Raw genomic sequence first — 18241 nt, 5'->3', positions numbered from 1 at the left:
AAGCTCTGTGTTCATTCATCATGGTCTCTTTAAATGCTTCCAATTCTTCCTTCTTTTTGGGATTGTTACCCATTGTACAGTGAGCATTTCATTTAGCAAAGTCTCCCAACCTTCTTGGATATTTCTGTCCTTTAAAACATCCAGCTACTGGACATTTCCTAACCTCTTTCTGAGTCCATTAAAATCTGCGTTTCTGAAGTCCAACCTTAAAGTCTGAGTTCTCGCTGGTCTTCCTCCTCTTGTAATCCTAGGTTCAAGGATAGCATGATCGCTGCCTCCTAAATTCTCAGACAAGTTTACTTCCTCAACCATTTCATCCCCGTTGATAAGAATTTGGTCCAAAATTACAGATCTTTTGTCTGTGAGAGATTCCCAACAAACATCTGGATAGTTAAAATCTCCCATGATCACCAAGTTGTACTTTTTTGATAAGATATCTGATGTAAAAAGAGTTCATCCCTATCTTCAGTCTGTCCAGGTGGTCTATAGTAAGCACCTATAATAGTGTCCTTTTTGTTCTTCTCTCCTTGTATTCTTACCTAAACAGTTCATACAGAGCTACCAATCTTTGAAGCTTGGATCTCTGTGGAGATATACATTTTAAAAATATACAATGCAACACCTCCTACCCTCTTGTTAATTATGTTTCTGTTAATAAATTTAAAGTTTAAAATTGCAAGTTTAACCATTTATCATGTTGAGACAACCTCTATAACCAACAATCTGAAGTTGTGTATGAGAACATGCAATGGCATGGTTCTCCCTTCAAGGGGAGTACTCTATTTATTAAACCCATGAGGGACAGTTCTCCTTTGGAAAAGTGCCTGCAATAGCTCATCAACTAGATTAAGTAGATTAGTGAGCCTAACCCGCTAAAATGAAAGTCTGACTATCAATGTCATATGTATACTCAACATACCAGATGCCCTCCTCCTAATCCCACCTGCTTCTTTTGGCCACTGAAATCTGTTGGAGGTTTTTCTGAAAAGACTGAGACATGCACCTTTCCCTCCGCTGGCCTGTAGTAGGACCAGTTTTGATGATGGTGATGGTCTCATCAGAAATCAGTGGGGAGAGGAGCATCTCAGACCTCTCAGAATAATATCCAATTTCCATGAGACTGGTAGTTATAGCTACCTCTCAGAAAACCAGTATGTGAAGATCCAGCTATAGATTCTATATACAGTATGTAAAATAAGGTGTAATGTCAATAATAGTCTCTCCACTCCGCAGAATGTCATCACGGGTAGAATACTAAACATCATGTTTAAATTCAACATATTCTGTCTATTATTACAATAAAAAGATACATAAACTTACAATATAATTATAGGTATCAGAGATGAAAAATGACAAAATCATTGCTGGCAAGTTTCAAAACCTGCTATTATATGTGCAGGATAAATATGCAGCTGCAGGGTGTTATAAAATGAAGAGATGTATAAAAGAACCCAATTGCGAGAATAGTAGGAAAATAAAATTAGCTTTGCTTGTCATCCGGCAGGAAATATGAATTATTACAAGGCATGGGGGTTATATTTTCTAGAATGAGGAATATTTTCTGCATTGTTCAGTGTCTGGTTAATTTTCATAGACGTAAGGCTCATATAAAAACTGTCAACGGCAAAACTCGTAATTTAGTTGTCAAGATAGGTCCATACACGGCATCTCTATAGTCAGAAGACATCTTCATATTCTACTGTACAAATCAGAGGAGTGTCAGGACTGTCTTTATTGTATTCCTTGCTTATGGGTCTATATGCTGTCTATGTACCCAATAGATTGTACACGGTAACTATACAGATCAATGTTAGCCCATGCGCTAGTGCTAAACAAAGTGGCCCTGTGTGAGCTGATTGTACCATTAGGGCTCGTTCACATGTATCATATTTGATGCACTTATTTCTACTCGCATTTTGGTGTATAAAAAAAAATCAGCATTTTACTGTAGTGGCAAAATGAATGAGATTTCTCAAATCTCATACCTAAGGTGCTAATTTTGTCGTTGAGTTTTGACCCATATACCCATTGAGATGAGGGTTTAAAAAATACAGTAAAAACGTACTTGAAAGTTTACATGCGTTTTTCATGCTTTTTTGTAGTGTTTTTAAGTTTTTAAGAATGTTTTAAGTTTTTAAGAGTGCATTTTTAAGAAAGTTGCATCATCCAGAAGAGCAAAAGTGAGATAGTGATACCTAAAAAAACCCTTTTGTCTAAGTCTGTGTGTGTTTATCTGTTTGCAAGATTTTACTCTTTATATACTTGAAAATGTATATGATTTGTTGTTAACCTATAAATTATAGTGAAAAATCTAAAATGCCTAATTATTTTTTCTTTTCTTGTAAAATTTTAAACATTTCAATAAAAATTACAATTTAAAAACAACATAAGAAAAAATGCATAAGAAAAATATGAAAAAAAAATCCCAATGCATCAAAATGCGTAAAAAATGGAAAAATAGCTGCCTAATGTGCACAGCATTATTCCTGCCAAACTCTGCTCGTTTCATGCAAAGAAAAAGGCTGCAAAAATACAATGTGTGAACATATCCTTACAAAACATTAAAATTGATACTCATGAAAAAAATGTACTGAACTCTAAAATGGGATTCTCAACTTCCCATGCCAGATGTTTGCAGTCCAAATTAACAATGCTACAATCATACGCCAATTAGTTATAGTGATGTCTCCTAAGTTAAGAGATTGTAACAGTAGACAGTGATTTCTAGTAAAGAAAAGACACATTTATGCTAAAAGCAATAAACACTGTAAACCCTCTCCTCAAAAGACCACCACAGTAAATATGATGTGTTTTCAATTGTAAATATCCCATTTATATTGAGACGAAGACCATTTTGCACTGTAATTATGAGTGGTCATTAAGGATTGATAAAAAGTGGAGTTTTGGGATACATTCCTCTCCATTGTACGTTTTACCTATTTAGTAAAAGATTAAGTTGAATTTCTGAGACTGATAACTATAGGACATTGGAACTGCATTACTGCAATCCTTAAATGGAAGAAGTTTGCGACCACCAGAAGTCTTCCTAGACTTGGCCATCCATCCAAACTGAGCAATTGTAGGAGAAGAGCCTTGGTGAGAGAGGTAAAAAAGAACCCCAAGATCACTGTGGCTGAGCTGTAGAGATGCAGTAGGGAGATGGGAGTCGGGCCTTTATGGCAGAGTGGCTTGACGGAAGCCTCTCCTCAGTGCAAGACATATGAAAGCCCACATAGAGTTTACTAAAAAACACATGAAGGACTCCCAGACTATGAGAAATAAGATTCTCTGGTCTGATGAGCTGAAGATAGACCTTTTTGGTGATAATTCTAAGAGGTATGTGTGGAGAAAACCAGGCACTGCTCATCACCTACCCAATACAATCCCAACAGTGAAACATGGTGGTGGCAGCATCATTCTATGGGGATGTTTTTCAGCTGCAGGGACAGGACTGAAGGAAACATGAATGCGGCCAAGTACAGAGATATCCTGCATGATAACCTCTTCCAGAGTGCTCTGGACCTCAGACTTGGTTGAAGATTCACCTTCCAACAAGACAATGACCCTAAGCACACAGCTAAAATAACAATTCGTGGCTTCAGAACAACTCTGTGACCATTCTTAACTGGCCCAGCCAGAGCCCTGACCTGGATCCAGTTGATTATCTCTGGAGAGACCTGAAAATAGCTGTCCACCATCGTTCACCATCCAACCTGACGGAACTGGACAGGATCTGCAAGGAAGAATGGCAGAGGGTCCCCAAATCCAGGTGTGAAAAACTTTTTGCATAATTCCCAAGAAGACTCGTGGCTGTACTAGCTCAAAAGGGTGCTTTTACTCAATACTGACCAAAGGGTCTGAATATTTATGACCATGTGATATTTCAGTTTTTCTTTTTTAAGACATTTGCAAAAATTACTATATTTCTGGGTTTTTTCAGTCAAGATGGGGTGCAAAGTGTACATTAATGAGAAAAAAATTAACTTTTTTGAATTTACCAAATGGCTGCAATGAAACAAAGAGTGAAAAATGTAAAGGGGTCTGAATGCTTTCCGTACCCACTGTAGATCCTTCTGAATCCTTTCTCTGTCTTCTCTAGTGTTAGCTATCCCTAACGTGCACTGACGAGGGACAGTACCCCAAAACACAGTGTCTGCAAATTGAGATTCTGGTTGGCTTTTATCTTAAGTCATGTGACAAGGCTCGTTAAAGGGTCGACATTGACTGTTAGGATTGCTACTTCCAATAGGTTGCACTAGAGTTCTAGTCCTCTTCCTCTCTGAAGAGACAATTTGCATATTTCCCAGAGGAGCATTGAGGCTTTACGTCTCCTCATCTCTACATGCTTAACATGTCACTCTCTACAAGGAGAAACGATACTTCTTGGATCCCGGTTAGATGCCTCTCACTCAGCCAAACCAGATCTCCACTTTGCACTGACGAGGGGCAGTACCCCGAAACACAGTGTCTGCAAATTGAGATTCTGGTTTGGCTTTTATCCTAAGTCATGTGACAATGCTCGTTAAAGGGTCGACATTGATTGTTAGGATTGCTACTTCCAATAGGTGGCACTAGAGTTCTAGTTCTCTTCCTCTCTGAAGAGACAATTTGCATATTTCCCAGAGGAGCATTGTGGCTTTAAGTCTCCTCATCTCGACATGCTTAACATGTCACTTTCCGCAAGGAGAAACGATACTTCTTAGTACCCAAGGATGTAATTCATCTGGACTAGGAGATTTAAATTAATTTAAATTATGGTAACTAACTTTTCCCTCACTATCTCTTTGTTTATAGATAGTGTGGATTCGTTTATTCCTTTGATGGCACCGTGAAGATCAGTCGATGTTACAATTGCTTTCTTAGAGAACACAAATGCAAAGTAGGAATTTAAAGATTCGGCCTTCTCAACATTATTTTTTACCACTTTATCCTTTTCATCCTGTAAAAATCCTATAGCATGTTCGACTTTTCTTTTGCTTTTGACATACCCCCCAAATCCCTTTTTACTGGTCTTGGTCCCTTGCAAGCCTCAATTAATTACTGGCTTTAGGACTTCTAACTCTTGCCCTGCATTCCCTGCAAACAGCATTATATTCTTCTTTAGATATCCCCCCTCTCTCCATTTAATATACATTTCTTTTTACCAAGTGACTAAGCTCTGTGTTCATTCATCATGGTCTCTTTAAATGCTTCCAATTCTTCCTTCTTTTTGGGATTGTTACCCATTGTACAGTGAGCATTTCATTTAGCAAAGTCTCCCAACCTTCTTGGATATTTCTGTCCTTTAAAACATCCAGCTACTGGACATTTCCTAACCTCTTTCTGAGTCCATTAAAATCTGCGTTTCTGAAGTCCAACCTTAAAGTCTGAGTTCTCGCTGGTCTTCCTCCTCTTGTAATCCTAGGTTCAAGGATAGCATGATCGCTGCCTCCTAAATTCTCAGACAAGTTTACTTCCTCAACCATTTCATCCCCGTTGATAAGAATTTGGTCCAAAATTACAGATCTTTTGTCTGTGAGAGATTCCCAACAAACATCTGGATAGTTAAAATCTCCCATGATCACCAAGTTGTACTTTTTTGATAAGATATCTGATGTAAAAAGAGTTCATCCCTATCTTCAGTCTGTCCAGGTGGTCTATAGTAAGCACCTATAATAGTGTCCTTTTTGTTCTTCTCTCCTTGTATTCTTACCTAAACAGTTCATACAGAGCTACCAATCTTTGAAGCTTGGATCTCTGTGGAGATATACATTTTAAAAATATACAATGCAACACCTCCTACCCTCTTGTTAATTATGTTTCTGTTAATAAATTTAAAGTTTAAAATTGCAAGTTTAACCATTTATCATGTTGAGACAACCTCTATAACCAACAATCTGAAGTTGTGTATGAGAACATGCAATGGCATGGTTCTCCCTTCAAGGGGAGTACTCTATTTATTAAACCCATGAGGGACAGTTCTCCTTTGGAAAAGTGCCTGCAATAGCTCATCAACTAGATTAAGTAGATTAGTGAGCCTAACCCGCTAAAATGAAAGTCTGACTATCAATGTCATATGTATACTCAACATACCAGATGCCCTCCTCCTAATCCCACCTGCTTCTTTTGGCCACTGAAATCTGTTGGAGGTTTTTCTGAAAAGACTGAGACATGCACCTTTCCCTCCGCTGGCCTGTAGTAGGACCAGTTTTGATGATGGTGATGGTCTCATCAGAAATCAGTGGGGAGAGGAGCATCTCAGACCTCTCAGAATAATATCCAATTTCCATGAGACTGGTAGTTATAGCTACCTCTCAGAAAACCAGTATGTGAAGATCCAGCTATAGATTCTATATACAGTATGTAAAATAAGGTGTAATGTCAATAATAGTCTCTCCACTCCGCAGAATGTCATCACGGGTAGAATACTAAACATCATGTTTAAATTCAACATATTCTGTCTATTATTACAATAAAAAGATACATAAACTTACAATATAATTATAGGTATCAGAGATGAAAAATGACAAAATCATTGCTGGCAAGTTTCAAAACCTGCTATTATATGTGCAGGATAAATATGCAGCTGCAGGGTGTTATAAAATGAAGAGATGTATAAAAGAACCCAATTGCGAGAATAGTAGGAAAATAAAATTAGCTTTGCTTGTCATCCGGCAGGAAATATGAATTATTACAAGGCATGGGGGTTATATTTTCTAGAATGAGGAATATTTTCTGCATTGTTCAGTGTCTGGTTAATTTTCATAGACGTAAGGCTCATATAAAAACTGTCAACGGCAAAACTCGTAATTTAGTTGTCAAGATAGGTCCATACACGGCATCTCTATAGTCAGAAGACATCTTCATATTCTACTGTACAAATCAGAGGAGTGTCAGGACTGTCTTTATTGTATTCCTTGCTTATGGGTCTATATGCTGTCTATGTACCCAATAGATTGTACACGGTAACTATACAGATCAATGTTAGCCCATGCGCTAGTGCTAAACAAAGTGGCCCTGTGTGAGCTGATTGTACCATTAGGGCTCGTTCACATGTATCATATTTGATGCACTTATTTCTACTCGCATTTTGGTGTATAAAAAAAAATCAGCATTTTACTGTAGTGGCAAAATGAATGAGATTTCTCAAATCTCATACCTAAGGTGCTAATTTTGTCGTTGAGTTTTGACCCATATACCCATTGAGATGAGGGTTTAAAAAATACAGTAAAAACGTACTTGAAAGTTTACATGCGTTTTTCATGCTTTTTTGTAGTGTTTTTAAGTTTTTAAGAATGTTTTAAGTTTTTAAGAGTGCATTTTTAAGAAAGTTGCATCATCCAGAAGAGCAAAAGTGAGATAGTGATACCTAAAAAAACCCTTTTGTCTAAGTCTGTGTGTGTTTATCTGTTTGCAAGATTTTACTCTTTATATACTTGAAAATGTATATGATTTGTTGTTAACCTATAAATTATAGTGAAAAATCTAAAATGCCTAATTATTTTTTCTTTTCTTGTAAAATTTTAAACATTTCAATAAAAATTACAATTTAAAAACAACATAAGAAAAAATGCATAAGAAAAATATGAAAAAAAAATCCCAATGCATCAAAATGCGTAAAAAATGGAAAAATAGCTGCCTAATGTGCACAGCATTATTCCTGCCAAACTCTGCTCGTTTCATGCAAAGAAAAAGGCTGCAAAAATACAATGTGTGAACATATCCTTACAAAACATTAAAATTGATACTCATGAAAAAAATGTACTGAACTCTAAAATGGGATTCTCAACTTCCCATGCCAGATGTTTGCAGTCCAAATTAACAATGCTACAATCATACGCCAATTAGTTATAGTGATGTCTCCTAAGTTAAGAGATTGTAACAGTAGACAGTGATTTCTAGTAAAGAAAAGACACATTTATGCTAAAAGCAATAAACACTGTAAACCCTCTCCTCAAAAGACCACCACAGTAAATATGATGTGTTTTCAATTGTAAATATCCCATTTATATTGAGACGAAGACCATTTTGCACTGTAATTATGAGTGGTCATTAAGGATTGATAAAAAGTGGAGTTTTGGGATACATTCCTCTCCATTGTACGTTTTACCTATTTAGTAAAAGATTAAGTTGAATTTCTGAGACTGATAACTATAGGACATTGGAACTGCATTACTGCCTTAGAAGATAGGAAAACGCTACATTATGAGCATATGGTATATTGGAAAAATGAAACTAAAAAATTGGGATGAAAAATGACAGTAAAAAAGAAATTACTTAGCGCATAGATTGGCCAATATATGTGAGCCCAACAGCCAACCTATTTAGTAGCACTGACTATTTTTCATGCTATTTCATATGTCTTTGTGGTCTCCATGGGGAATTCCATTTTTTTCCAGTTTCGGCTGTTATCTGCAAATATGCAGCAATTTTTAAGTTAGTCCCTAATGATTGGCAGATCTGAAAAAGCGACTGTTCAGGAAGCTGTCAGTTACAAGATTGTGGCACCATCAGGGAAATGTTTATGAATGTGTGTTATTGAGTACACACTATATGGACAAAAGTGCACGTACACGTTATACCTCGGTGAAAATCGGTCTAATTTTCCTAATTACACTGTGATCAGAATTTGATGCAAGGGTGATCAGAGTGTGATCATATTGTCTCAGAGGGTGAGAAAAAATAAGTTTTTCCACCTTGTCTGTCCTTGAAAATTGGACCGCACTCAGGTATCATCCTGTCATCCGAGTGCAATTTGATGTTTTCCACGGACCCACAGACTTGAATTGCAGAGTGTGATCCAAAAATTAAATGCAAATCAATTATGCTGCGATTTTTTGCCCAAAAATTGGACATGTGCATGGCCTCATTGAATAACATAGGAATGAGTGCTATCCATTATAATGATGACTATCACTCGTCCGACTTTTATCGTCATGTGCACGAGCCCTAAGAATTTTAATGACATCTCTTTGCTAAATCCACAGGAATTAATATTGAGTTGGTTCCCCTCTGCAGCTGTTATAGCTTCCACTGTTCCGTGAAGACTTACTACAAGGGTATGGAGTGAGCTTGTGGGGATTTTTTGCTCAGTCATCAAGAAAAGGATGGATGTCAAGGCCTGCATTCTCATTCATTCCTGTTTGATGGGATTGAGGTCAGGACTCCATATTGCTCACCAAGTTCTTACACACCAAACTCACCCAACCATGACTTTATAGACCTTACTTTGTGAGCTGCCATGCTGGAACAGAAAAGACTATTCCCCATGCCCACAAAAAAAAGCTGGAATCATACAAATGGGCTAACATGTCTTAGTATGCTGAAACATTACGCTTTATGTTTGCTAAAACAATTGCATCTAGACCAATCCCATAATTATCCCTCCTTCACCAGCCATTACAGTTGACACAATGCAGTCAGGCAGGAAACTTTTGCCAAACTTGTTAATTAGATTGCCAGATCGAGAAGCGTCCTGTGGTTCAGTGATGGTGGAGCACCTGACAACCGTGCGTTGCCCACAACTTCACACAGTGCTTGGCATAGTGCTTTTTGGCTGAGTTATAGTTAATAAACGCTTACACTTTTCAAAAATACCACTAATACTGTAGTTGATCATAGAATATTTAGGTTGGAAGAAATTTCACATACTGACTTGGTACAAAGATGGCCTCCTATTAAAGGGACTCTAGAAAACATTGTGGCTATATTAGAGGAGGTTTACAGAGAGAGAGGCTTAGCCACTAGTTTCCAGATAGATGCGCTTCTTTAATCGGTGTCAGTAAGAAGTCGACAGCATCTCCCAGTATATAAATGCTTTACAGAGAATGTTACAGATTCGTCAAAAAAATGCAAGGCTGGAGCCTCTATTTTCAACGATCCTGATACCATCCTGAAAGAACAGTTTGTTCAGGGACTGATGGATTCATCGCTGAGACGGACATTATGATATAGGAAATATCAGATATGGGAAGATGAGACACTTCAGAAGCTTTGGCTCGTGAAGGTGAGGATGGTATGGGCTCCAGCACTGTGCTGATGTATGATCCCAGAGGTCAGGGAGTCCAGGCTGAAAATCAGCAGTCTGACTCCTCGGTTGAGATGAGGGCTGCAATTCAAGAACTGACCCGGCAAATGGATCAGTTAAGAAGGTCTCATGTTCCATCAACCCGTCAAGTGTGGTGGAGGAAGCCGGTCCATTCCACGTATGACCCATCACCCTGACAGATGGGGTGGGAAGAACAGAGTCATCTGACAAACGTACCTTTGTATAGGTCACCAGAAGAGACCTGGGATCGGACGGCCCCAGTGCGGCCTGACCCACCCCCAAGGACAACCTCGTGCAAACCAGGACCAAACCTGAGAACACCTGAACACTCTCTACCTCGTGGCCCAATATGCTGGAGGTGCAGAGAAACAGGGCATGTCTCAGGGAACTGCCCCCAGCTCAGACAATGGATGGTAGAGTGTGAGCCAGGACATTGAAACGAGGGTCATCTCCAGTGGTAGGGTGCACTGGAGGAAATGCCCCTATGTAGTCAAGGTCTGAAATGCTCTAAAAACCTGGTGTCCTGAAGTCCAGTGATGCACATACTGATTGAAAACAACACCATGCACGGCCTACGAGATACAGGAGTCAAAGTCTCCACAATGCCACTGGAGTATTTTGACACCCATTTCGGTAAATTTATCAAAGCCGAGCAAGGCAAACTGATTAAGCTGATGGCCGGTAACAAAGATTCCAGTCTACTGGATAGCGTGGATGCACGTGAAGATTGGAGACCTGGATGTGGGTCAAAAAGGGGTTGTGCTGGACATTTACGGTCAGGAATCTCGATTATATTATGAATGAATACCCTGCGTGATCTAGAACGGTTGATGTTCCACAAATATGTCCCGGGATACTGGCAGAGAGTCACCAAATATTGGCCTACACAGAAGGCATTCCAGAGATTGAGCTGGGTATGTGAGATTCGCTACAGTGCTCCCTAAGATAAAGTGGTGGGGATTGCGACCCTCCCACCAGGGCGTCAAAATATTATCTCCCCTAGTCAGGAGCAGGTCGTACAGTTGGATGTGGGAAGTGACCGAAGACTCAACTCAATAAGGTGATTATTGAGCCCCAGAAGCCAACAGGAACCGGACACGGCCTGATGACCGTACATACTATGGCAACAGTGGTGGATAGACAAGTGGCCGTCCGGTGTGCTAATGTACATGATTCTCCTGTCGTGCTTCATGCATGTGAAAAAGTTGCAGATTTTTATGTGTTTAGAGGAGAGACAGTACCCAAAGTCCAACTGGCCCTGACTGCTGAGGAACAGGAATCATGGACTGTGACTGTGTCCGAAGCTCCGAGGACTAAGCCAACTTCTGGAGTTGAATGGCAGGAAGATCCTCTAAATTATATGACTGGACACCAGTCAGTTCTCCTCCAAACAAATTCAGCTGATAGAAGACCTGTCATGGGAGTTTCAAGCTGTTTTCTACAGAAATGAAGATGATTTTGATTGTACAACCTGCATTGAACACTAGATTAGGATGAGAGACACACCTCCGATCCATGAGCAATATCGACAAATTCCCCTTAATGTGTACCAGGAAGTAAAAGCCATGCTATCACAGATGTTGAGTAGTGGAGTAGTGCGGGAGATCAGAGTCCATTGTCCGCACTGATAGTGCTTGTCCGAAAGAAGGACGGAAGTTTGAGATTGTGTCCACTATCGCAAGTTGAACAAGTTGAATAGTGTCACAGTATGAGACGCTTACCATTTGCCTAGAATGAAAAAATCCCTGACCACGCTTTGACAGGTCAAATATTTCTCCACCTTAGATCTGGCAACTGGCAGGTTTCGGTGGCTGAAAGAGACATGCCAAAGAAAGCTTTCATTCTACCAAAGGGCCTGTACGAGTTCAATAGAATGCCTTTCGGATTCACTAATGTAATGCACCTGGGATGCTTCAGTGGTTAATGGAGCACTGTTTGGGAGAGCTGAATTTTGAATACATCTTGATCTATCAGGACGACTTCATCGTCCATGCACCCACCTTCGAGCAACATCTATTAAGACTACGACTATTGCTGACCCACCTATAGACCCACAGTCTGAAGTTGAAGCCCTGAAAATGTCATTTATTTCAGACAGAAATTAAATATCTAGGGCACGTGGTGTCTTCGGGTGGAGTCAGCAAAGCGGAAGCTGTAAGGAATTGCCCTCCGCCACGGACTCTTTGAGAGCTGAAGACTTGGGACTAACAGGATATTATTGAAGTTTCATCTTGAACTTCGTTAAGACAGCCGAGCCTCTTCACAAGTTACTAAAGGGGACCGCACAAGGCCCAAAGAATTGGCCCATTGTCTGGGGACCTTTGCAACAACGAGCCTTGGATTAGTTGAACGAAGCCTTGACCAATGCCCCTGTGTTGGCATACGCTCAATATGATTGTCCATTCATTCTACGTATGGACGCAAGTCTTCAAGGATTGGGAGCGGTGCTGGCCCAGGAGCAGAGGGGCCAGGAATGAGTAATAGTGTACAGCAGTTGGTCTTTGAGAAACTCCAAATGAAACCAGATAACTACAGTTTCTTTAAGCTGGTGTTGTTGGCGCTCATCTGGACCATAAGGGAGACATTCGCCAAATATCTCACTGGAGCACAGTCCTTGGTCCAGACAGAAAATAATCCAATGGCTCATCTGCAAACTGTGACGCACAATAATACATTGGATCATCTGCAAAGTGAAAAGCTGGGGGGCCCTGGAACAGAGGTGGGTTACCCGAATGATGAAGTTTAATTACTCCATTAAGTACCGTTCCGGCAAAGAGAATGCTAATACTGACGCTTTATCTCTTGTCACTCTTCCCGTTGCCTCCAGAGAGGTGAATGACGAAAAAGAGATGGAGATACCGGACTTAGGTGGAGTGAAACCCATGGCTTCCGTGAGCAGGCCAGATGGTGTTGCTCAGCAGGACACCGGCCAAATGGGCCCAGACACAAGATTATGACCCTGTACTCCAAATGATCAAGGGCTGGCTAGTAGAAGGAGAACAGCCTTCAGTAATGGCTTGGGCTGAATTATCCTCAGATGGCTGGAAAATTCTGCATCAGTGGGAAAGACTCCTTGTTAAAGATGGCATAATGTACCGGACAGTGTATTTGCCGTAAGAGAAAAGAAAGAGAGAAAAGAAGTGGCAAGTCGCGATTCCTTGCAGCCTAGCTCAGAGTGTGGCTAAGGAGAACCATGAGAAAAGTGCTTATTTTGGTCTAGAGAAAACTTACAAAATGGATTCTACGATTTGTCTACTGTCTTCAGTTGAAGCAGACTGTCAGAGAAGTCTCTTAGCAATGCAGAGCTTGCAAGCTGGTGAAGACACAGGAGCAGAGGGCACCGACTTAAGTCATCCGGTCAACTGCACACCTGGAGATCTTGATGATCGATTATTTACTGGTTGGGCCTGCAACAGGAAGGCTACAGTACTGTTTAGTAATGATGGATCATTTTCAAAACTTGCGTGGCCGTACTGACCTGAGACCAAACTACAGAGATGGTGGCTAAGGTCATGTGTAAACACTAGTGATGAGTGAATATACTCGGTACGTGAGATTTCCCGAGCACGCTCGGGTGCCCTCCGAGTATTTGTAAGCACTCGGAGATTTAGTTTTCTGAGCCGCAGCTAAATGAAATTACAGCTATTAGCCAGCATAAGTACATGTGCGGGTTGCCTGGTTGCTAGGGAATCCCCACATGTAATCAAGCTGGCTAACAGATGTAAATCATTCAGCTGCGGTGCTGAAAACTAAATCTCCAAGTACTTACAAATACTCGGAGGACACCCGAGCGTGCTCGGGAAATCTCGAGTACCGAGTATATTCGCTCATCACTAGTAAACACTTCATTCAGGTATATGGATGTCTGAGGACGATTTACTCTGACCAAGGAGCATACTTTCAAGGAAAAGTCTTGGAAACACTTTATGAGATTTATGGGATTCAGAGGTCACGAACCACATCATATCATCCACAGAGAAATGGCCCATGCGAGCGATTTAATCGAATACTGTGGCAGGTGCTTCGAACCCTGGAGGGAGACAAGAAATTATGGTGGCCGTATTATTTGCCTAAACTGCTCTGGGCCTTGTAGCGTTTCCCTTACTTCGGGTCTTGGGGAACACTTGCTTTGCACGGGAATAACGCGTATAGGCACGATTTCTCACACAAATTAAGTCCGTTCCGGTTTATTAAAGCATCATAAACCGCACCGTAAGCCAGGTTATATACAGTCTGTTACTTTAACACATGAGGCTTTACAAAACATTCGGTAGTCACGTCTTTTCTCTCCATTACAGTTCATTACATGCATTAATGGAACATATTAAACCCCGACAGTCTGTTCCAATGGCAGATACGTCTCTGCCGTATATCACAGGTTTTTCCCATACCAGGGATTACCTCACAGGAGCTTTGGCTCCACACACTGACTCCTGCCAGTGCTGGTTCACAAGGAAACTGCCTTACTGGGATCACCATCCTTGTGACCAGGGCACCTCGGATAGTCCAGACCCGCAGTAGGAACTGTAGCTTCCCCAACACAGAAACCGTCTCAGGCTCTGTAGATGCAGCCTTTCCATGCGCTTCCAGGAAGATCAATCACAGGCACTTCCAACACACAGGCCATCAGTCCATGATCTTCCCAAGTGCTTACAGGACTCCAGTCCATCCGCTGACATTCCAACACTCTGACCATTCCAGGACTCACACTCTTACCAGGTGCTTCCAGGACTCCAGTCCATCCCAGGACAATCCAACACCCTCGAGCATTCAGTCCATAGCCTCAGCAGTGCTTCCAGGACTCCATCCCACTTCAGGACAATCCAACACTGACCGTCTACTAGGTCCATGGTCTCAGGTGCTTGCAGGACTTCTCCAATGCCAGGAGACTCCAACACCGACCGTCCAGGACCTTGCACATGGACCAAACAGATCCATACACAGGAACCACACCGGAACATGTGACTCACTCCCTGGTCACATTATCTACCTGTAACCACTCCCCTGGGTGGGAGTGTGGGTGTGTGTGGCTAGTTTGACCCTCCCATCTCTCATAACTAGCCCTGCCAATCTCCCATTAGAATTACACAATCACTTGTAGGACTACAAGTCCCAGCACACCAACTTAACTTCAGACTGACAGCGCAGAGTGTCTTCCTCTGCAACACACACACCGGCCATTTACACTCCTGCTGGACTTTGTCTCATCACATTTATGCCTCCAAGCGCATCTTGAAGCGCACACACAGCGCCCCCTGGCTGTAACGTGGGTCACTGCACCACAGCCTACAATAACCAAGTGCATAACATTACTGGTTACTCTCCCTACATGTTACTATTCGGATAGCTGGGAAGAGAAGTGTCCGAATTTAACTTGAGTACTCAAGCCAAAGAAAAACACTGCACTCCAGACTCATGGGTGCAGGAGCATCGAATCAGACAGAAAACTATTCACCAGTTGGTAGGAGGCAAGCAACCAAATCTGTTACCCCGAGGCCGTGGTCCAGTCCAAACTGAACAGTGCAAACCTCGGAAAAAAGTGCTGGTCTGTGTAAAGACTACCATAGGAAAGTTGGATGTTCGCTGGGAATCGGGACCCTACAAGGTGTTGAAGCAGGTCATTCCGAATGGACCAGTGTACGGTGTGAAGCAAGAAGACAGATCCAATCCGGTACGCCGACTACATTGTGACATGCTTTGCCCCTCTCGTTCCATCGACTCCCCGAGACATTCTTGGTCTGAGCCCAGTGGACTGTACCGGTCACACTGAGCTTAACAGATGCTATCTAAGACCAGAGACGTGTAATATTTTTGATGTGTTGTAAAAAGAAAAGATAATTTACACAGACATTGCAACGTAGTAAGCATGTAAAAAACAACAACAACTAACCATGAAAACAACACTGTAACGTCAAAGCTATGAAGCCATGATTCAGAAAAGTATCCAGATTTTGAGTTATTTGTGCACATTAGAAAAATATTGTTAATCGAATCGTTAGTTTTTCCTACTAATTTGCTAGATGGCTCCCAAGTGAATCGAAACAAAGACGTTTTTTGAACCTGAGGTGAGCAGACAAAATGCAGAACAAATGATCAAGGAAAACAACTGCATTCCTGTTCCAGACATTTCTCCTCCAGTCACAATCCGCTCATCATTTTCATAATAAACAACAGCAAACCAAAGACAATGTGGTCCCTGGCTTCCAACATTCCTTCAGGTGTGTTATTACGCACTTGTGTACGCTTACTATAGATGGAAATCACCAGTGGCTACATCCTACATTGCTTTCTACTAGCTTTGGAAGATGGGAGGAGTTGATGTTAAAGAAATGATTGGAAACGAAAATTGCTACTTGCATGTTTCAGTCTCGACCTGAAATAACCTAAAGTTGTGTATTCCCATTTAATTTCAGCCGATTTGATATATAAAAAGACAGACACCGCAGGAAAGGAGGCCAAACTGAGTCTGAGGTTCCAATATATTGTATTTGGTTTCGCTCATTACTCATCAATGGCTTCATCTTGGTTATGTCTGAATCCTGTTTGTGGGGAATTCAGATGGAAGTCTTTGAACAGAGTCAGGAATGGGGAGAGAAAGTTCAAATGAGAGATTCAATTTTTCCTTTTTTTAATCTACACAAAAAACCCCATCAAAATCTGTATTTGTAGAGGCAGCCTAAATAACACACGTTCCTCCAAGATCATTTTATAGCCATGTCCTTCATCTGTTTTTGTTATATGTTGTGGGTCGTAGTCACCAGTGGACAATTTTGTTTAAGATCAAACACTGTTTACCACCTTAAAGGGACTCCGTCAGCACAGGATGACTTTTCAAACTAAGTCCTGCCACCCGGTACTTCACAGCGAGGCCAATCATTTTTATACACCTTCCTACCTGCTCGTTTTCCCTCAGTCTTCACCCCCATTCTTCTTTGATTGACAACTCTGGCATCATAGAGCCTGGAAGGGTGTAGGTAGATGGAAAACAAGCAGTTTGGAAGATGTATTTAAATTATTGGCCCCACTGTGAAGCACCAAATGCTGGTTTAAACAGTAATTCTGTGCTGACAGAATCCTTAATATCGTCAACTACTGTCTGTTGATGCCAGGTGGTGAAAGTCTTCAGTCTATAGTGGCTTTTTTGGCCTTTTTATGCTTTATTATGTTTTTGTTTCTGTTCCGGGTGTATCAGTCGAGGAGCTTGCCATGACTAAAATCAAGATCATTTGTGAAATGCGTAGGTTTTTTACACTATTGTACCATGCAACTGTAGTCTGTTTGTCTTTGCCCATGTTTTTAAATAATTTTTGAATAAAGAAAATTTCTACATTTAGAATTAGTGAATTGCATCCTTAAGCAGATCAGTAGTTCCTATTGATTTTCTATGAAATAAAAAACATATGGAGGTACGGTAAAGAGCCTGAAAACAAGGCAAACACTCTGGCTGTTCTATCCAGCTCAGAGCCAATAGGAGACAGACATACTTGTTTCTCCTCTGATGCTTCACAAACAGTTAGCTGTCGAAAGTCTTGAGCATGGCAGCAGCCCAGTTTAAAAATGTTATGGGGTCCATTAAGGAGGACATTTCTACGGTGAGGATGTCAAAATGAGGGACATCTCTACTGTAAAATATTTTATTTTGGGGGATTCTGTTACTGTTGGATGAACAAAAGAGAGGTAATGTTACTGTGCAGAGCACTGGGGTGACACTATGGAACTTTTCTTTTACAGCCTGTGTAGTGTACAAGTGGGGGAAAAATGGGTAAGGTGCTCTAGAAGTGATCTGCCATATGTGTCTGTGTGTTTCATTCTGCAGAGACAAAACATGGCTGGAAAAAGTCATAGCAGTCTGTGCCAGGCGAAAAGAAAAGTGAAAATTAATGACTCAATTGAAGATATTACATGTGAGTCACTGGATCTACCTGTCACTGGATCTACGTGTCACTAGATCTAACTGACACTGGTGGTAATAGTTTTAGTACAGTGGTTTTTGGTAATGATTAGTATGGCAGTACTATTGGGTCACTATGTGGTGGTGGTAATATGTAGTCTGGTCGTGGTGTAGCAGTATGTGTCCCTTGTATGTGGTATTATTGCAATATTAGTCATGGTACAGTGGATTGTGTTGTGTATGAGATAACCTGATGCCTCTGATATCAATAAAAAGATAATTCTAATTTCCATTAGTGATTTCCATTGAAAGCTTAACTTTTT

The 18241-nt window shown here is 40.9% G+C and overlaps 1 protein-coding gene across 1 annotated transcript in view; it reads left to right on the top strand.

The window, feature by feature from the left end:
- Window positions 1–10590: 10590 nt before the first annotated feature.
- The window catches only part of RIOX1 (ribosomal oxygenase 1), a 48032-nt gene continuing 40381 nt past the window's right edge, over window positions 10591–18241 (top strand). The window contains exons 1-3 of the mRNA XM_077281455.1: window positions 10591–10768; window positions 13293–13453; window positions 15375–15664. Of these exons, the coding sequence (XP_077137570.1) occupies window positions 10591–10768; window positions 13293–13453; window positions 15375–15664 (629 nt within the window). The remainder of the gene's footprint in view (window positions 10769–13292; window positions 13454–15374; window positions 15665–18241) is intronic.

This window comes from Ranitomeya variabilis, chromosome 2, assembly GCF_051348905.1.
Source record: "Ranitomeya variabilis isolate aRanVar5 chromosome 2, aRanVar5.hap1, whole genome shotgun sequence".
NCBI classification, from domain to species: domain Eukaryota; kingdom Metazoa; phylum Chordata; class Amphibia; order Anura; family Dendrobatidae; genus Ranitomeya; species Ranitomeya variabilis.
This window is presented reverse-complemented; position numbering and strand designations above follow the sequence as displayed.